General features: G+C 39.2%; 1 protein-coding gene across 2 annotated transcripts in view; it reads left to right on the forward strand.

Annotated features, from left to right (window-relative positions):
• Positions 1–20,589, forward strand: part of nck2a (NCK adaptor protein 2a) — a 63,976-nt gene extending 43,387 nt beyond the window's left edge. The window contains exons 1-4 of one of the 2 annotated variants that reach the window (XM_081369270.1): positions 2,322–2,404; positions 8,978–9,219; positions 16,982–17,772; positions 18,999–20,589. In XM_081369270.1, the coding sequence (XP_081225396.1) occupies positions 8,994–9,219; positions 16,982–17,772; positions 18,999–19,193 (1,212 nt within the window). In that variant the 5' untranslated portion in view covers positions 2,322–2,404; positions 8,978–8,993 and the 3' untranslated portion in view covers positions 19,194–20,589. Of the gene's footprint in view, positions 1–2,321; positions 2,405–8,977; positions 9,220–16,981; positions 17,773–18,998 lie in introns of those variants that run through there. The other variant, XM_081369269.1, reaches the window with a different exon arrangement.
• Positions 20,590–22,031: the final 1,442 nt, after the last annotated feature.

A 22,031-nucleotide genomic window follows, 5' to 3' on the forward strand; every position in this document is an offset into this window, starting at 1 on the left:
AAACAGTCACGCGATTTTAAACTCTTCGGTACTTGCGCGCTGTCTGAGAGATGCTTTTTTCTCTGCACACATACATAGAGTAAAGCAGCCTCACAAACAGCTCGCGGGTAACAAAAGTTATTTTTCGTGGATTATAAATCGCTTTAACAGTCAAAAACATAAGAAAATGATGTCAATTTCGGTCTTGGAGAGTATCCTCTAATCTAAACACAGTCGGTTATGTCTTAAATAAGCATAAATCGCACGTGACCGTATAATGAAAACAGGATCCGTGCACTAGCTCTTAAAGGGACAGCAGCCATATGTGTCTGTCATTAATTTGTTTGTCAAAACAACAAAACATAGCTTTCATTTTAAGGAATCAGGATTAATAGCCTATGAATTTAATTTAGTCAGGACTAAAATACTACCCAGTGTTATTTTACATTTGATTAGGCTACTTTATTCAGTCTCTGTAGTATTTCTGAATAGCCTACTAGTTTTAGACCTAAGCAAAAACTTTTCTCTTTATTTCTCTTTATTGATATCTTTATTCTATTGTATTTATTTGTGCTACTTTTTTCAATTTAATTCAAAGATTGAAATCAAGCTTCCTTGAGTTGTGTAAATTCTTAAGAACAAAATGACCCCATTGTAAAAATGCTATGAGTAGGCTAAGCATACATTTAGGCGAGATAAATGTAATTAAAAAAAAAGTCTAAACTCCCCCCTCAAATTAAAAATTCCCCCCCATAAGAATCACCTAAGGGGGGATTTCCCCCCCCATTTTCCAAAATGAAATTCAGGCCCTGAGTCATCCTTTAGCATAACTGCTGTTGACAGTCTACTGACGTTTCATCATATTCCTAGTCTCTCATTTTCACAAATAACTGGTTTGAAACTGGTCTCGCCATGTCGCTGTCAAACTTGATTCCTTCTTACCACTTTCTATTTTAAGCTGCTCTTCCATTTCTCACTGTTGTATGATGTAATGTCTTGTGTTTTTGAGATCACCCGGGCGGTATGTGTGTGTGAAAGTTCATTCCCTGGTAAAGGTGTGTGTTGAGTTTACTGGTGGTTCAGACTAATCATTAACACCAGCAATGGGAACACACATGTATCTGCCTTTTAAAGGTCCTGACCTGATTTCTCTACCGCTTTCATACCGGGACAAATTTACTCGGTCCCCTTCTGCACACTCCACAACATTAGCTTAATTCTTGAGCCTATTTGGATGGTTCTGAATGTGTCTGTGTTAGTGCCAGAGATGTTTGCTGAAGGGAGATGAATGTGCCAGTTGCTACAGACATGACAGGAATCCAAAAGAGGCCAGGAAAGCGTAAAATAGATGATTGGTAGATTCATTCTTTACCTCTGTACTGAAGAAACCGGTGGGCCTTCTTTTTGTCATCTCTCTCTCTCTTTACTTGTGCTCCCTCTTTTCCCAGTGTTTTTGTGCTGTGTATAAAGCTCGAGAGAGTCTCTATAGAGTGCTGATTCAGCCGGACAGAACCCTTTCTTTAATTCCCACTCAAAATTCCCACTTGAGGGGGAAAGCCAGGCCAGCTGGATTTGGGGAAAGTTATGGTACATCTACAACGTCCTCTTTCTTGATTTATCTTGTGCTCTCTTTCTCCTTGATCTTATTCTTTCTTCCTTTCTTTCTTTCTTTTCTCCCCAGGATACTGAAGCAACGTTTTGCATTTGTTCATAATTTTTTGTCATCTTTTCACTTTCTAGTACAAACAATTGAGACTTTGGAGAGAATGACTTGACTTTGACTTTCATTTATTTGTATAGAATACAAAAAGCATGACTTCAGCTCAATAAAACCCTCAAAATTATGCATTTTGCCCTCCATAAGTATTGGGATATGTTTGCTTTGGGGTCAAGAAATCTGTAAATATGATTAACAAATGAATATGAGGCAAAAGTACAGAATGTCACACTTAATTATTGGCTGTTTTTCAACACATAAGTTTTACCAACTAAGAAGAACAGCACATTCAGAGTTTCATCCCTCTATCTGAAAAGGTTTTTTTGGGAACCCAAAATTGTTCTTCAATGGCATTGCTGCAAAAACACCTTTTAGGAAGCTTTATTTTTTAAGGGCAGTGTATATTTTAGCCAGATATTTGACATCTGCTTTGCGCGTGAGAGATGTTTAGTTGGGTTAAGCGAATGTTAGCTGGACGTTTGCCTAGCGGATGTATTAGTCGTATTAAATGCTTTTTCTCCCTCGAGAGCAGGGCTCAGAGTGCTAAGTGCTTCTGGACTATGGGAACTCATCTTGGCTGAGGATAGATCAATTCAAGGTCAGAGAGTGGCTTCCTTCTCTTCTTGTCTTCACAAACATTGTACACTAAGACATCGTGGCTGCCGGACGTAAGATGTGAAGTGGAGTATGAGTGATTTTCTGCTTGTGGTGAGAAATGTTTATAACCCGACTAATTGCCTCATTTTGGTTAAAAGGCTTCTCCCATGCGTATGTGTAAGTGAGCGTAAGCTGACACTGAGCTGGGAAAGATTGATCATTTCTAAGCAGCTTTCCGGCATCTGAGTGAACGCCAAGCCTTGAGGATTGATCTGCTTTCCCGCGGCAGAGCCATCGTTCTTCTTAACAGCCTTGATTATGAAGGAGGTGGGCTAAGCTGTGTGGATATTACAGTGGGCGGGGCTCCGATTAGCCAAATGAGTGTCATCTATCACCTCGCTGCCGGGACAGAGACTGAAGAGGAGAGAGGGGAAAGAGATGGACGGACGACCTTTAACAGCATCCTCCGACACAACGACCGTGATTCTGTCCTGATTCGTAGAAACAACGAGTGATGATAGAAACGCAGTGTCTAGTAGATGTGCGATTATATCAGAAGCTGGTATCCATAAATCTGTCACGCATTTCTTTTTCTACAAACAAACTTTTTTTCAAATGGTGTTGTTGATTTTATCTCAGCAGATGGTTGACAAAACATTATGCTGAAATGTGAAAGTTTTTCTGATATCTGTTCTCACTGCTCCAGAATATTCTGCAATTCAATGCAATTTATTCTCGCGCATTTAGTATTGTTTTGTCATGTTGGTGATAAAACCATCGCAAATGCTGGTATCTGACATGGATGATAATGTGCTACTGTTCGGCACAGCTGGCATTTCACGCATAAAGTTGCAAATAGGGTTTTGTGAACCCTTAAATATTTTTTAACACATAAATAACTTAATCTGTCTTCATCTATCACTCAAATTCAGATGAGATGTTAACAAAATCAGTCGACTAAGTCTTAAGTCAGCCCTGTATAATAATTAGTCTGTCCACATGACTCTGATCAGAAGTTTTTCTTAGGGATTTGAGATTTCAGATGAATTTGTACTGTATATGTCTGTAGCAGCAGTGCTTTAGTTGAGATTATTTAAGAAGACTGTACAATAGCTGCACACTCTTTGAGCATTTACAAATCTTAATCATGTTAAAAGTGTCTCGCATTAAATCAGAGGTTCTCAACCTTTTAACTTGAAGGTCAACACAATATTCAAAGATGTTTCCTCTGGTGTTTCTATAGTAATTATGACAGCACCGATTGTTTTCACACAAAAACTAGAAATGTTGATACATTTATTAAAGGGATAGTTCACTTTGAAATTAAATTTTGGTATGTTTTAGCTTACCTCAAGGGCATCCAAGATAAATTTCTAGCCTAGAAATCTAGACGCACCCTAGCGGCAGCAAAATGTATTTCGCAGCCAGGTACGTCTAGCAACTCTCAATAAACCTTCTCGCTGCAAAAACCTAGATTGGGTCAGGCCAATCACGTTGTGTATAGAGTAGGCGGGGGCGGTCTTAACATACACGACAGAGTTGCGACGGTTACCTGGCTGCTGCTACTTGAAAACAAAGAATGGCGGCTGCTGATGGAGAACAACGGTCTTTCGAATCGGCTTTTGCCGCGACTCTGGAGGACTTGGAGTTAAGTTTTTCTTTGAGAAAAGAGCAAAGAACGGCACTTAAGTCATTCTTAAAAAAAGGAAGATGTGTTCGTCGTTTTGCCGGCCAGATATGGCAAAAGTTGAATCTATCAACTAAGCTCCGCTGTTGGGAAAACGCTCTGGTTGGTTGAAGCGCTGTCCTATTGCGTGCAGAGGGAATTTGAAAGACAGCCGTTTATCCCGCCCCTCGGATTGAGCCGTGACTATGGTGAGTTTCCAGACCTAACATCTTGATGTAGGTCTGGCTTGCCAGGCTACTCGTTTCGTGTCTTAGGCCATCAATGTGTACTTACGATGGGGAATTGTTTAATTTGGACTCTGTGCATGCTCTTTGAGACAGTGACCATAGACCTGCATTATACGACTGACAGACAAAAACGGTTTGGCTTAAAAATATCAAAATTGAAACTACTGCGGAAAAAAAGACACCTACATCTTTGATGCCCTTGAGGTAAGCTAAAACATACCAAAATTTAATTTCAAAGTGAACTATCCCTTTAATAAATTTGCTGTTTATTTATGTATTCATGCATGTATGTATTTATTGTGTGTGTGTGTGTGTGTGTGTGTGTGTGTGTGTGTGTGTGTGTGTGTGTGTGTGTGTGTGTGTGTGTGTGTGTGTGTGTGTGTGTGTGTGTGTGTGTGTGTGTGTTTAGCATTTTAAATACATTTTAATTATTACTTTTTTAAATATAATTTTAAGTCATCGTTTGCTGAGGCCCCCTGATTGAGAACTTCAAATTTGCATTGCACCACCACCAAAAATTTAAGTAATTGACTTACTAAGTCAATTGTTAGATGACTAGGCCTAGCTGATTAGGTAACCATTCTGGCCCATTCCTTACATATCATTTTTATTTTATTTTTGTTTCTCCCTAAAGAGTAACTGAATGCATTATGCATTTAAAATTATAATTGGTGGTCGACCAATATATTGCCACTGCCGATATATTGCCATTTTTTAAATGATCATCATCAGCGTCTTTATTTGAATATGCTGAATATGATTCCCTCTGTGCAGATTTACTAGATTGAGTGCACTGGTGGTTACAGTAATTACTTCCTTTTTACTCATCTTTTTATTTTCATGTATTTATATTTTCCAAAACGTCTTCATTTTTGAAAATGCTATAATAAGATTGCATAATTAAGAAGTTAATATCTAATTTTAAATTTATTTTACAAATTTTTTTATCAGAACATTTTTTTTAACTGTACTAATATATATCTTTTTTTTATTTCCAGTTATTTTTGTAAATAGATACAAATTTTTGTATTGATCCATCCCTATTGCCTTGTCATCCTCTCTTACCTGTCTGCTTTCTCTGACAGTGTTCAGTGACAAGCTTTGGCCTGCTCTTCCCGCCTTTATCTCCAGTCCTCCCCTCGGTATGCCGGATAGAGAATCCCGTTTAGCAGCTCCTTGTTCCCCGTGGCTCTCTTTCCCACCCTGTACTGAATCATGGCGAGTGAGGTCACACACTTCTGGTAACCTTCTGAACCTGAAGCTCGCAGCCAGCAGAGTGGAATGACTGATTTAAAGCATGGGGACATTTCTTTCCAGCTGCTGCGCTGTCTTAGCCAGCCTCTTTCCTAATTGAACTGTCATTTAACGTCCACTTTTAAAGAAAACGATCTCTGCCTTCGAGCTGCCATATTTGCATTAATGAAATACAGCCCAGTGTGGATAAGATACTCATCTCACCAGAGGTAATGAAATCCTTTATGTGGTGTAATTGTGTGCGGCAGGCATCTCTTGAGTTATATGCTGCGGTGTGATGGGAGTTAATATTAGAATTGCCGCCTCATTAAAGAAATAAAACAAAGGGCCTTGTGAATTTTTTTTCTCCATTTAAAAATTTTCTGGAATCCGTTTTAATGTTTAAATTAAATGGTAGTAATTAAAAACATGTCTAATTAATTGAAATCACAAAACATTAACAATTTAATAATTTATGATTTTTTTTTTTTATAATAGGACCCTATGAAATGCTTAATTTTTTTCAAAAACGTTGGTAATCAAATGAAGGCATAAAACATTAACAATTTAATAATTTGATGATTATTATTACTTTGACAAGTGCATTCTGCTATACAATAGTATTTCTGTCACAATTTCAAGTCAAACCTAAATTTTTATTTTGACGAGTTGTAGTGAAGACCTTTGAATTCCTGTATGTAATGATATGACGATAGTTTTTATCAAATGAAAAGGTGAAATGCTTGTGAAGTAATTCTCAAAACTGTGGTGTGTTTATTTGCATTTTAGTTATAAAATAAGCCCATAATTCATGGGTCAAATTAGTCTTTTGTAGCCAGACTTGGGCATAAGGTCTGGTCCACATTGCAGCTTGTTCTGGCCAAGAACCTCCCATTTAGAGAGAAAGGGACCATCTGAACCACAGTTTGTCTTGTTTTTACTTGCAGTTTGAACAGTTGTGCAGTATTTGCCAGTTTTATGTGCAATATGCATCAGACGGTCAGTGGACGTTCTGTGGGCGTTCAGCTGTGCTGCCAGAGGCTGAGCTACGACTTCGCTTTGTCAAAGCAAATGAAATACTGTAGCGACCTTCTGAGGACAGTTACATGGAGATCATGCAGGACCTGAAGTCCTGTGCTGACAAACACTACATCCAATATTTATTTTAAGGGAAGGTCTGTTTATTCTATAGTCTCTAGGGTCTTATTGCTATCATGAAGACCCTGTATAGAAAAACGTAGCTAGACAATAGAAATAGACTCACAACAGCATTCAGAAACCTGAAAGCTTTGCATATGGGATCTGGAACACTTGAGCGTTGTAGGCAAAGCGTGAAATGAAAGCTGTTGCTCACACATACACACCCACATGCGCATATACTCTCAGGCTCACTAGGTCTGCCCTTTCCTTCTAATGGCTGTGCATCTGACTTAGTACCCGTGCCTGAAGCCTCTCGCAGCAGGAGCACAGAGCTTTAAGTGCGCTTTCCTGAAACACCATCAATACTTAATCAGTCCATTACTATTAAGTGCATATTTAATCCTTCGGCAACTCTCTCTCACGTCTCAGGCAAGCCGTTTAAAATTGGCCATGCCAATAAACCCGCCTACTTACTCATTTATGGGTTTAGCAATTGCCTACTATCATTTCTGTCATTTTGCTCAGAGGAACAAGAACACTCCATGTATTTTGAAAACTTCTGCTCAGCCTTTGACAGTCTCAGTCATTTTTAATGGCTTTTCTGTTTGAAGGTTTAGCTCTTTATTTAATGAGACCAATGGCATGGATTAAGTGGCTTAACCTTCGCGACTCTGAGCAAAAACACTTTTCTGCCTATATCGCTTTCCCTTTATCACTTGCATTTTATTACTCACACTCTTAAGATTCATTGTTTGCTCTGTTTTTTAGGCTTGTTAGTGCTGTTGTCAGCTTTATTTATATATATCTGGTCTCACTGTTTAATGTAATGAGGATATATATAATTTTTTGCGGTGAACCAATATAGGTTTTTAATGGTCAAGACAGAACAGACCAGGCTGTCCGATATAATGCCATAATGTGATATAATGCATGTTAGTGTTGGAATCAAATGAATTATTATATACACAAAAAATTCACCAAAGAAGAAATTGTGCTTTGTAAGTCTAAGGGAGGCAAATATCCAAGCATGCATGGTTATGATTTGCTGATCCTAATATTGTCAATCAGTCTTTCACGATTTATCAACAATTTGTATCTAAACTTGAGGTGACGTGTAATTATGTTTTTTGCCACTGACTTGTCAACAAACGGAATTACAAAAATAATGTTTTCAAGCTAGTTAACCCTTTCTGCTAGCTTCTGTTGGTGTATCGAGCTGGCAAAAGCATTGTTTGCCAACTATGGTCGCAAGTTCTGTCATTAGCAACATAGTTTAATTTAAAGCAAATATTTAGTACAATCTATACATGTGTCCCAATTCATGTACTTGTGCACTATTCTATGCCATTTTGTATTATGAACAGTGCGCAAAGTGTGTTTACCCTAAAAAATTTGGGTGATGCACCTAATTAATGTGGAATTTTGGACACTTCATGCACTGTCGCACATTTCTTGCGTACTGGAGAAGGAAAGGCTATCAGACTCTGATGTTAGATAAAAAAAAAATAAAAAAAAACTTAGGCTATTGTAAATTCATACACTAGATAGTAAGAGTACATAATACATATTGCATAGTATATAATTTGGGACAGTCTATCTATTTTTCTATTTTCTATTAAAAATCGATTGTTTTATTAGCCTTTCAGACAGGACATCCTTATAGATATTTGTATTGAATATACTAATAATCACATGTAAAACCCAAAGTTAAAGAGAATACAATATAAACAAGGACATTTTACGGAATGAAAGATTAATTTCATTTTATGTGAATTAGTTTGTCAAGATAATGAAAGAAGTGAACATGGTTTGAACAGATGGTTCAAGAAACAGTTGTGACTAGCTAGTTAATTTCTCCAACAATTAATTATACTATGATTGTTAAGCAGTGAGTTACATCATTGTATGGGAAACGCTGGCTGGGATTCTCAAATGAACAGAGCAATGTTTTGATAGCACCACAGAGCCAAAGTGTTTACACTTTTCAGAGAAATGAAACTGTAAATTACTTACTATTTGTGTCATCTTTAACCTGTTAAACTAAAGTATTACTGTATCCTCCAAACTCCCTTTTGTTTCTTGACTCCTCCGGTTTGTCATGTCTTCTCTCCCTCGCGCTGGTATATTGGTTGGGTGGAGGGAGTGTGAGCTCACCTGCCGATTAAGATGTGTTAAATAGAGCATATGTAATCATGTCTGTATCTTGTCTGAGTCATGCATTTGTCATAGAGGGCTTGACTTACTGTCTTACTGCTAAGATATTGTCCAGACCTTTGTAAGGGTTTTCACTCTTATCTGTACATTTTCCTTGGCACTTAATGATTGTAATAGTTGGTCAGTTAATGGAGTTAGCTCTTCTACCATAGCTGATTTCTTTCTCTTTCTCTCTTTTGGTAGTGGGACTCGATGAAAGATGACAGAGGAGGTGATTGTTATAGCCAAGTGGGACTACACGGCTCAGCAAGACCAGGAACTGGACATCCGGAAGAACGAGCGCCTGTGGTTGCTGGATGATTCCAAGACCTGGTGGAGAGTCCGCAACGCATCCAACCGCACCGGCTACGTCCCCTCTAATTACGTGGAGCGAAAGAACAGTCTGAAGAAAACCTCACTTGTGAAGAACCTGAAGGATACTCTTGGTAAGACGTCTCACAGTTCAGTGAAGCATTTCACCAGTTCACAGTCCTGCCGAACTAGCAAAGTCCCTTTAGGGCAAGTTTGTTCATTCTGCAACCATCTTGGCAACACCCTCAGGAAGCTATTTTTTATTTAGGCAAGTAGAATATCTACTCAAGTAGTGAGAAAACAGAAATCTCCAGAACCCAAGTTTACATGTCCATAGCACATGCCAAATCAGCGAAATCTGTCAACAATTGAAAGGCTTGCTTTCCCTTGTTTTGGTTCAGTGTTGAATTTGACAACAGGCATTTTCATGACTAAATTAGTTTTAGTTTAGTTTTTGCAAAGGTGACCAGTCAGATTTAAGGCTCTGCTCATTAGCTAATGGTGTTGTTTGGATCTAAATGTCATTCTGAAGAGCTTGTGCAGGTCTAGAGCTTGTATTCCTTCAGTAGGAGATGACGTGCGAAACACCCTCACGGTTGCCATGCCCTACTTCCCCCATACGCCTCCGGAGCTTCATGCCTTTAACGCTCAATCTGTTATCTCAAGGCACTAAGGAAGACTCTTGGGACTGTCGTTTTTTGCAGCGAGTTGTGCACAAGCCAACAACAAAAAACAAACACTGGGATTTTGGAAGCAACTTAACCAGTGAAGTGCCTTTGATTGCATGTGCTATGCTTTACAAAAATGATTTAATTTACTGTTGAGGTACTTTGATCTAAAATCAGCATGCGGGGCCGGCATTCATTCATTCTAATGAAATGTCTTAATGATATCATTTGTATCACAACACCAAGAGCAAGTGAAGCATCTAACAATCACTTGCCTTAAGTTTTTGATGATTTGTTATGGTTTGTTAAGATAGGAGCAATGAAAATGATTGAAAATTGTCACTGTTTAAAAATGTATCTCATCTTCAAGATCAGCGTGGCCCTTAGGCCTGACATTGGAAGTCAGGAGCCCCCTGCTGTCCATTACCAAAATCCTCAATACTCTGTTACACTATACAGTTTAGACCTCAAAGTAAACATTGATGTATTGTACTTTATATTTGGAAATATTCAGAAATGCTTTTTATATTTTGTGTTCTCTTGCTTAGATATTTTTTTTTTTTAGATCTGTTATGTGCAGAATCATATTTTCCATAGCTGGCCAATATTTTTTTCACAAGTGCAAGTTATCCATCAGTTCTCCCATGGGCCGTCTCAGGACCTACATTTTGGTAAGACACTACAGGTGTGAAGGATTAATGGATTTCTAGCTCCAGTGCATCCCAATTTCTAGGCCAGAGCCAAGAAATTGAGCCTAGCTTTTCCATTTTCATGTGCTGCAGATGGAGAAGAGAATTCATGGGTTCTGATTGAGAATGTAACCTGGAAAGTTTGGAAAGAGAATTTGGAAATCCATCCACACTGCACTGACCATGCAAAACATTAGAGAATGCTTATCCCCGTCTATGCTTTTGTTTATCCCATATGTGATTACCAAGAGTTAATGAGCTCTGAATAACATTTTGTTATTTTGTTAATGAGCTCTGAACAACAGGAAGCAGGGAATCGATAATGCCTCCTTTGCTGCAGGGGGTAGAGACGCAGAGAGGTTTAATAGCTACTGAAGTTGTTAAACGCAATGCATTTTCCCTGTGACAGCCAATGAAATTGGAGTAGGCTACCATTCAGCTTTCATGAAAAGTGTTACATTTTACCTTCTTCCTTTCCATTGTGTTCCATTGTGTGTGAGTGAATGTGTGTGAATTCCAGGCAGGTTCAGTGGAGAACTGTTAAAGCAGGTTAGGCAAGTGTTGAAATGAGACTCCTCATTCAGATTTAATCTGTTCATCCACAGCAAAACGTTCAGCTTGGGATAATGAACAGTACAGATGGATCAGCGTAGTGGGAGTGACTTGTTCTTAATTTGTGAAATGATTTGGAGTTATGATTACATTAGTATTCCTCTATAATCTGTGAAAGAAAGATTACAGGAGGATCTTCGAAGAGGAAGGTCATGAATATGCGGCAGTGACCTTCTAAGTTAATTCTGCATTGGGAATTAATTTCCACTGAAAGGCCACAGGGGACCTCTGATTGGTGGTTGTCACGGATACCTTCACTCAAACCCTCCCTCCATCCTGTTGAGCTCAAAACCTGTCACTCTTTGAAGATCAGAGGATCTCGCTAAAGAACTGTCAGCGTACCCTCACACACACTTCCTCTTGGCACCACTGAGTTCCAGAAATCACACCTACCATCATTCCACTTGCATCTCACGAGAGTTGTGCTTTGAATTGGCATTTCCTAATAAACCATTCCATCCAGAGAACAAAAAAGTGCAAAGGATGTAGCTCTGTGGTGCTACTAACTCTATTTGTTTTTGGGTATCCCAAACCAGCCCAATGCAGCAACATTAGCTTGATTGAAAAGGCCTATCCTTTTAGTAGAAGTTGCTTGGCTGGTGCATAGTTACTTTTGAATGGCTGTCAATGGAGAAAGATGCTTTGAAAGATGTGCCCATATTGGTGCAGTTACAGCATCAAACCTTGATCCCTTGGATTCTCCATCTGTTTGTCTAACCAGTGGCAGATATTTAAGTTAAACATAACTTTAGTTGGTTAGTGTCTTTCGTTATTGACTTTTGCTTTGTCTGCTGTGGATTCCACAAAAGGATGCATCAAGGGTGCATAGTTACCTCAAATAGGTTCATGAGAAGCTTTATGAATCATAAAATGACAAATGGGACACCCTAGGGTCTCATGGACTCCAAAGAGTAAAGTTCAGCATTTGAACAACCAACTGTGTTTACATTAAAACCACATTAAGACATTTTGACCAAGAAATGCATTATATCGTTCACAAGCACATTATTTCACAGCATGGACTCTCTTCATAGAGCATACATGCACATTTTTCCTAACTTTATTATTGACTTGTTACTTAAGTACTAGTGCTTTTGAAACAAGTCTTTCCATTTTTATTTTCCTTTATTTACTACAGCTAATTCCTTTGTCCACTCCTGTTGGGGGTTCTATCCACTGATATATATAGAGAACTAGATTTCTTATGATGTCATAAAAAGTGAAGCAACCGCGCCACCATATTGGTATTTTGCCATATTGCCTCACATTCTATTGAATTAATAGGAAATCGTCTGATTTTAATGAGACAACGTTACCTAACGAGTCAGCGTTTTTATATCTGAAGGAAGGCTATACATTCTTACAAGGCAAACATCTTAAACGTTTAAAGTCGGGAATTTCCCCTGCTTATTAAACATTATGTTCATCTTCATTATACAGTAGTAAAAATAAAATCAGCTGACGGACAGGACACCTTAACATTTGTATAACAAATGTCAAAATGATTCTGTGATTCTATTCACTGTGGTTATGTAAATAACGTTATATAACTTGATTGTATTCGTACAGTAACTGTAAATGATTCAATGGTGTTTATGTATTTAAGGACATTTCCAAATTTATACTGTCGTTTCGAGCAAGATGATGCATGGTAAACCTTAGATTTCAGTATAATTCAGTGCAATATAGTAAAAGGGAATTGTATTAAATATTTTGAATATTTAATGTATATTTGAATCAATTTCTGCTAATAACCCCAGATTTGTTCATGCTTAATATTTCCAGCATAATTACGTACATAAAGAAATCTTTTTTCTGTTACTTGTGTCAGCAGTGTGCAGTAGACACACCCATCTTATCGATTTCTATATATCGCTAATCCTGCCCGAAAAGACCATAAATATTACAGATAATGTTAGAAGTATCAATTAATGTGCATTGTGCATACATATCTTAAAAACTATTCATGTGCGACTGATCCATGGAAAATGAGGTTATTTTGGGTCAATGTTTTGGCTATAAGTCAATGATGCCCTCTGTCGGTAGGGAATAGTAAGATGGCCGCTCGCACTCTTCCGGTGGCTTCACCGCCTCCTAGCAGTTTAGAACGCAATGAGCAATCCAGTCATTTATATAGATCAGCGGTTCTCACCTTCTAAAATATCAACATTGCATTATGTGGATGTGGTGCTACGATAGGAACAGTCTCCCTGTCTAAAACATTCTTAATGTGCAACATTGTATTTCCTTAATAGAGGCAGGACTCAATGAATGGCAAATGGAGCCTGCAGGTTTACTGTGGGGTAAGTTCCAAGCTAATCACATAGATGGGGAGTTAATTGAATGAAGATATATTTGGGTAATATTGTGGTATGGAGCTTAATGCACAGCATAATGGAAGGGGGAGCACCACTATTGCAGCTTTGATGGTTGGATGATTTTGCCTCTTAAGAAGTCATTTTTATATTGGACAGAAGACATAAACCGAAGGTGTAAAGGTTAAGGAGAAAGTGGTGATTGCTTTCCAGAAATGTGAGTTGATGGACGCTTATTTTGCCAACTTGTAAAAGCAGAAATTAGGGATATACATATATAATTGTGGGTATACAGTTGTGTGAGTGCCTTTGTGGAATGGTGTAAGAATACTGTCTGGCTGTGTTCAAATTAATGTGTTGGAACGGCCATGAGGGAGTATTTGTTTTTGTATTACTTGCAGTAGTATGGTGTGCCATTTTTTTGTCACCTGAGATGGACCAAATCAGCTCTTTAAATCTCTACTCAAATCAACAGCTTCATCCTTCTTTGGGACTTTTGAAAAGAGGTTTCACATTGTTTCACCTCAAAGACTGCTTGCACTCATTTTCATAGATTTTTTCTGTCTTCATTCTCCTCCTTTTTTTAAGCCTTCTCAGGCGTTCCTCTCACGTATTTGTCACTGGTGGTGGGACGTGCTTCTATTTCTAGATTTCCCAAAAGGTCTCTGTTCTGTTTGTGTTGCAGTGTTCATTCCCTGTCAGCCCGAGCCTCAGAAGCACACAGTCTCAGAGTTCCAGCATAGGGGGAAGTTTCTGCTCCCTTTGAACTGGAAGATTGACTTTTAACTTTTCTTGTTTGCAGTCCAGGTCACTCCCCCATCGTAGAGATTTGTTACTGCTCCAGACTGCAAGTCACTGTTTAGAGCACTGATGCCAACTGACACTTTGCTAGGCCCCATGTTAAAAAATGTTACTGACCAATCCTATCTTAGGAACTATTCCTATCCATTATATTATCAGACAAGCTTTTGCTTAAAATCTAAGGATCTGCACGTTCGGATAGTTTAAAGTTTAAACTGACTTTTCCTGAAATTATCTACAAATATTGTCATTGCCGGGGCATGTATAACATTTACGCAATGAACTGAGTTCTGTGTAACCCTTATTCTGAAATGAACATGTATAGCGTGAGCATCAGTAAGAACAAATACATTTGCTTAAATTTTAATTCACGTTAATAACTTTGTATCATGACTGATCATTGTAGTGTAGTCAGGTACTCAAGCCCACCCCTACCTTCTAGACTGCAAAGGGTTGATATACAGTATCTTACCTTAAAGTCCTGTTAGTTCTTACCTCAGAATTGACAGAGGTATTTCCAGGTTAATGTGCAGTGTGGTGTGAGACTGACATTCCTAGGGGAATTACCTGTTAAGTGTACTTCAGTGGTCAAGGACCCAGGAGTTGAGGACTAATGGAAAATGGGGCTTCTTTTTTTGTCTTCACACATATCTGTTAGTGCCTAGGCATGCGACTCGCGTGCAAGAGATGTTTGTGTGTATGTGTATGTGCAGGCACGCATGAATGCATTTGTGAAAGCTTTGCAGTTCATTTGATAAGCTCCTAGAGAATTGTGACAGACATCAAATGTTCTCTGTCATTCTGTGCATCATTACTTGCCAAACTGATTTCTCTTTCTCCTGTCAACTCACGTCAGGATGAGTTTCTTTAGATATTTTTCTCATCCTCCCCTTGCACCTTTCCCTGTCTTATCAGTATGAAGCAGCTTCAGCATACTGCCCCTGTTGCCTGGGAGGCCAATTTCGCTTTAGTTGCTCACAGACAGCTGGGGTTTGGAGTGTGCAAGGAGTTACCAGGCCTCAGCTCAATTTGCACACCTCAGTATGTACTACATACTAGTACTAGTGTTGTCAGAAATATTGATAATTTGATATGTATCAATACTGAAATATCTTAAACTGTTCCAATACTCCTTTTCTGCAGTATCGATACACCGATACCAGCTGGCCTATGCGTTCTCACTCTCTCTTCTCTCTGACGGCGACACACATCCGTCTCTTCTTATTCATTTGACTCATTTGCTTCGGGTTGAATAGTGTTCAACTATTATGATATGTGTTGTACGTGTCTACATGGAATCAGTAGAGGAGGCAGTGGCAGATATCCTCTGTTACCTGGGAACAAGTGAGAGGGCTTATTTTTGGCTGCCTGACAAGACACTGAGATGCAAACCGGGGTCCTTCTTAGAATACGGCAGGGTCCCTGTCTATTTCACTGGCATTTAGAGAATGAATGTATTGACATACGAAATGCTCATTATAAAAACCAAACAACAACATTTTTAAATCGTAAGGCTTTTTCTCGTTTTGTCACCAAAACATGCACAAGACATTGAATGCGCAGCCAGAATGCTGGTAAACGTGTTTATATGCAGAGCAAAATTGGAAAATGGGCAAAGACCTGTGTGAGCTGATCTGGTTTTGCTAAAACAGTTTTTGACCTATATCATATAAAAGAACTCTAGATTTTAACCTTACACATCACCGGGTTATTAATAGGGAGGAGTCACTGGTTTAACTCTAAACAACGATAAAATTCCTGACATTTAGTTTTACCGTTTTTATATTTTAATTGTCATGAAAACCGTATTTGAAATGTGTGCCAGTGTGTGTATCAGTATTTCCAGCACATTTTAACAATACCATGATAATATTGATAACCGTGATAATTTTGGTCACTATAATTGTGGTTTGAAATTTTCATACCGTTGGCAGTCTGTGGTTAGAGAGTAGGAATGGGAATTGTAAGGAATTTAAAGGAGAAGTCTGTGATTTCTGCAACAGTCATATCACCAACAGATTGGCAAATACGTTTTGTCCCATTTGGCATTTAAAGGTGCAGTAATTGATTTTTGAAAAATGCTGTTGAATGTGGATCATACCAAGCACCACAACAAGCTTGTAGCCAATAAGCAGGAAGGGGGCTTGTCCACTCATGATGGGAGAGGAGAGAGAGGGAGCCTATCAGCAGAAGGGGGCATGTCCACTCAGAATGGGGAAGGAGAGTGAGCTGAGCAAGAGGGAGATTTGAAGAAAAGAAAGATGGCTGAGAGAGAGACATTACAGAAGAGAAAAGCTCAGAGGAATATCACTGTAAAAAGGAGGGGATATGATCAGGTTATGATTTAAAACAGGGTTCACCAATCTCGGTCCTGGAGGGCCGCTGTCCTGCAGAGTTTAGCTCCAACCAGCTCCAACACACCTGTTTGAAAGTTTCTAGTATGCCTAGTGAGACCTTGATTAGCTGGTTCAGGTGTGTTTAATTGGGGTTAGAGCTCAACTCTGCAGGACAGCGTCCCTCCAGGACTGAGATTGGTGAACCCTGATTTAAAATATCAACAGTGTTCAACAACGATTTTGAAAAATCACATCCTGTACATTTCAAGCAATACATTTTCTGTCTTTGTGACCGATTCATTCGAAAGAACCATTCAATATGTGTCTTTCTGGTCACTGAATCCAAGTACATTGCAATAAAAAGGCATGTTGTCTGTTTATTGTCAAATCAGTGATCTGTATAGACTCAAATGAATCAGTAGTTTTTTTCAGATTCTCACTTCCTTACTTTTCTGCCTCTTTCTATTCCTCTCAGGACTGGGAAAAACGAAAAGGAAGACCAGTGCTCGTGATCCATCTCCCACACCCAGCACAGAGGCAGAATACCCATCCAATGGCAGCACAGGAGGGGGTGGAGGGGGCGGGGCCGAGCGGATCTATGACCTGAACATTCCCGCAGTGGTGAAGTTTTCTTACGCAGCTGAGCGTGAAGATGAACTCAACCTTGTTAAAGGGGAGAGGGTGGTGGTCATGGAGAAGTGCAGTGACGGCTGGTGGAGGGGTAGCTATGCCGGCCGTGTTGGTTGGTTTCCATCCAACTATGTCCAAGAGGAGGTGGGATACGCAGACAATGACGGGGTCTTTGGGGACACTTTGGGGGGCTTCCGGTCTTTGAAGGTTGGGCAAGGTGCGGCAATGGCCAACGGCCGGCCAGGAGGCTCCGGGAGCTCTGTTCTGCATGTGGTCCAAACTCTGTACCCCTTCAGCTCAGTTACAGAGGAGGAACTGAACTTTGAGAAGGGCGAGACTATGGAGGTTATGGAAAAGCCAGAGAATGATCCAGAGTGGTGGAGGTGTAAAAACAGCCGCGGCGTGGTCGGCCTTGTGCCCAAGAACTATGTGGTAGTGCTCAATGATGGGCCAGTGGCGAAGGGCTTAGGGTCAAGTCATGGCTCGCCTCACATCAGTCACACGGTGCCCTCACGTACAGGCAAATTTGCTGGAAAAGATTGGTATTATGGTGGCGTGACACGGCATCAAGCAGAGTGTGCGCTTAATGAGAGAGGAGCGGAAGGGGACTTTCTGATACGGGACAGTGAGTCATCGGTAAGTTAAACTGATTTTGAACAGTTCACTTACATGTATATGCCAAACTACCTGTTGCGAACAAACTTTCACGTAATAATGTAGTCTTATTTAGGTATGTAATTTATGGGAAACCAAACTAGCCAACTGAACCGCACAGTGTTAACCAATTATTTGTGCGACGCACAGGATAGTGGATATGTTTACTTGCACAACCCACTGACTGAATTGTGTGAAGACATCTATTTGGACAGTGCTAAATCGTGAAACTTGCACAACTTATTTGAATTCCTCAATGGAATTCAAATAAGTTGCATGGTTATGTGCATGGTACACAATTTGACTATGGGAAGTCAAAATCTCAATGACTTTGACTTCCCATGGTCAAATTGTGTAGGGGTGGACAGTATGAATAAAATCTTACACTTAACCTCCAATCGCTCCCCGGGCGCGGCAGTGAATGGCTGCCCACTGCTCCGGGTGTGTGTCCACGAGTATGTGTGCGTTCACTACTCAACGCTCCTAATGTGTGCACTAACTTGGATGGGTTAAATGCAGAGGACAAATTCCGAGTTTGGATTACCATACTTGGCCTTCATGTCATGTCACAATACATGTGGCCACATGTCATTTGAACTCTATAGTAATGCACCAAGTTGCAAATCTTGGCAACCATAAGTCTACACCAGAAGTGAGTGGATCGTAGCAACATGAAAATCTAAATCACTCCAATTATAAATAACAAAAAATCCTTTACTGCAACACATTTTCAATATATGCAATAGTTTTCTGCATCTGACATTTTAAAAATGGCCATGGTATATATACAGTATAGCCAAATATCCACTGGTTGGCCTCATGTCCCTCAGTTATTTCTTTTTTTATTTGATTAATTGTGTTGCTTTGTGCCTTAAAAAATAGTAATTTGTCATTTGGAAATTATTAAAAAGAAAGATAGAAAATTGCATTTCAAATTAAAAAAGCTAGTCGTCAGCTTTTCAGTGATCAGTGATTTAAGAAGGAAAGAACTTAGAAACCACAAGGAATAATTAAAGATGTTTTTATTATTATTAATTTCATTAAAGAAATCTTAATCAAATTCTGGTGCCCATGAATGCTACACTCTATTTTGGCTGTTCTGTGGCCTTATTTAAATCAATGCTGCCATCTGGTGTTAGGCATGGAGAAGCAGCAACGACAATGTCCCAATAATTTCTCTCTCCGTATCTCTGTCCGTTGTTTTCCAGCCCAGTGATTTCTCCATTTCTCTGAAGGCTGTGGGGAAGAACAAGCACTTCAAGGTGCAGCTTCAGGACGGAGTGTACTGCATCGGCCAGCGGCGTTTTAGCAGTATGGAAGAGCTCGTGGAGCACTACAAGAAAGCGCCCATCTTCACCAGTGAGCAAGGAGACAAACTCTACCTTGTCAAGCCCCTTGCCTGAATCTGGCACTGTTTTAACGGACGTTACCTCTTCCCCCATGCACCCCTGTTTCCTTCTCCTCTATCTTTTCTTTTCTCTTCCTGCACACTCCTCTGACTTTACTGAACCCTTGACTGAGGGGATGAAGATATACTCCTTCACCAACCAACTTCAAGGACTTCTAACTCTACATCGCCTCCACGCTAGTAGGGAGCAGTAGCAACTTTATCATTCTTTTAAAAAGAGATGTCCATCCTTGATATATGCGTCCTGTTTAGTTTTTTAAAAGTGATTTACAGCCACCTTGGAGATTTTAGCTGAGACAGACAAAATGCCATCCTCACTAAGCAACATCTGTAGAACTCTCTTTGGACAGCTGTTCTTTTGCTCTTCCTGTTGCTGGTAGAATCCACAACCTCAACCCACATTACATCGGTTTACATTTCTCTGCCTGAAAGAGCATTACAGTATGTACAATTGTAGCTTTTGTACTGAATTATCAGAGGGGAATAGATTCATGTGCATGTCTTAACCTTGATCCTTCAGAGCAGATGGCCATGTGAAGAGTGCGATTTGGTTCCCAACTGAAGATTTGTCTCCATTCAAAGAGCTCATACGAAGACCACGCAACATTTCTGCGTGTTCACACTGGTTGAATCCAAATCCGATCCAATAGTTGGAACGACAGTCCGATTTTGCCCTGAAATAAAGCGGTGCTGTCCCATCCTCTGAGCCTTTACAGACGCTGTTTTTGCATCTACAGTCCGTCCAGCATACATGAAGGCAGTGTTTGGACTTCTCTGCTCCTACAATGCGAACATACACAGCTTTCCAGGTGTTTCTCTTGGATCCGAGTCACTTCAGGGTTTCTTCAGAATCAGGGTACTTCATAAAGGGAGATAAATGCCGCAGTTACGACAGGCGTCAAAAGAGACTGGGATGAAACAAGATTGTAGCTTCTAAGAGAGAGTAGTTTGAGAGTTTTTGAATGTGTGTCCTTTCAACCAAATGTGCCACCCACTTCCAGTTCTGCTACTGTTGATGTCTTATTGCACCTCACCAACACGTCTTCTCTGCTCTCAGTAACACATAGTTGATTGTGAACACTAATTCAAGAGTAATAAAACAAAAAAATATGATTTTATTTCTGTACTTTTGTCAATTACTATGTCTGTTTACCAATAAGCGTGTTGGTCAAGGGGTTTTCAGATTTTTTTTAAAAAAAAATCGTTTTGTCTGAATGTTATTGAGCAATGTTATTTAATTCCTCTTTCCACTGTATGTACATATATATATTAAAAGAAAAAGATATGGTGCATATATGAATCGTTTAGATCCAGCATTATGGTACTGTATTGAGGACAGTGTGGTGAGAATTGAAATACTTTTGTTCAATAAAAGTTTTGCAGAATAACGTAAAAAGACCTTCTGCGATGTTGCCTGTGCTTTCTTCTCTCATTTTTCCAGCAATCTGTTTCTGTGGTGCAGAGAATACAAGTATCAGTGCATCACAACACCTGCTGATTGACATTTTAAGAAAATAAATATCACATAGTTTAAAAATCTGCATGTGTGCAGTTCACCAGTAGATGTCACTATTAGACAGCTCTAGAGTAAAGCAGAAAAATAAAACAAACAATGTACCTTCCCAGTCTTTTCAGACTGTATGCCTGTTTGCATCCTTTTAGACCCATTTCCTCTATCCTCTGTCAAGCGCCTTCATTTCTAAGCATAGCAACATCCATTATCATAGCCTATTACCTAACTGTGATTAGACAAATACACCTTGTGGAGTATTTATTCACTTTTTTTGTCAGAAATTTTGAGAGAAATAATTATCAGAATGATTTCAGCTTATGGTATCTTCTGACGTACTGCAGGTCCTGTGACGTTTGTTGTAATGACGTTTGTAGTAGGCTACTGTTAAACTTTGATGATATGTGACAGGGGCCACTTGTGCTTTTAGGGGGCATGTATAGTTCACCTAAAAAGGAAAATACTTTCATCATTGACATTTACACCCTCATGTTATGACTTTCTTCTGTTAAACAAAAGAAGATATTTTGAGAAAGGTCTCATTTCTTTTTTTCTTCTTTCTTCTTTCTTTCATCTATGTCAATGGGCACCGAAATGGTTTGGTTTCCAACAATCTTCAAAATATCTTATTTTATGCTCAACAGAAGAAAGAAACTCATACAGGTTTGGAACAACATGAGGGTGAGTAGGCCTAAATGATGACATTAGGGTGAACTATCCCTTTAACCTATTTTTCTGAAATCTCTACACGTGAACTAAAATGTTCCATTTGTTTATTTGACAAGTAATCTTGTATTGTAGTGTGATAATGAGTAGTGATGACATCACACGTAATATCTAGGTACATTTCTGCGTTTGTAAACTCTTCACATACGATATAAATCAAATTGATAAAAAAAAAAAAAATCTACTGCCTAATGTTTCAGATGGGCCTAACACATATCAACAGAAAATGTATTTATCTGTAGTAATATCATGAATGCGCAATTCATAAAAGCAAAATTAAACCATTTATATTACGTGTTATTCTGTAGCCAAGGCCATCCGTTCTCTGATAGTGGACTCTTTGCAAATCTCTGGCATCACATGAATGCACAGATGTATATATATATACAGCTAGTGCCTTGAGATTGAGTACCATTAGTAGGCTACAGTGATTGGATCAGATGGTAATACTATGGTATATCTTGCCTGATCGTGGAATTAATGTACCATGGTACTCTGATTCATGTCCAAAACACCATGGTAATAATACCATGGAACATTTTGGTACTTTTATGTTTATGACAATGTGTATAATGTGAGTCTATATTTTTGGAAACA

Source organism: Scardinius erythrophthalmus (assembly GCF_964197995.2).
Source record: "Scardinius erythrophthalmus genome assembly, chromosome: 6".
NCBI lineage: Eukaryota > Metazoa > Chordata > Actinopteri > Cypriniformes > Leuciscidae > Scardinius > Scardinius erythrophthalmus.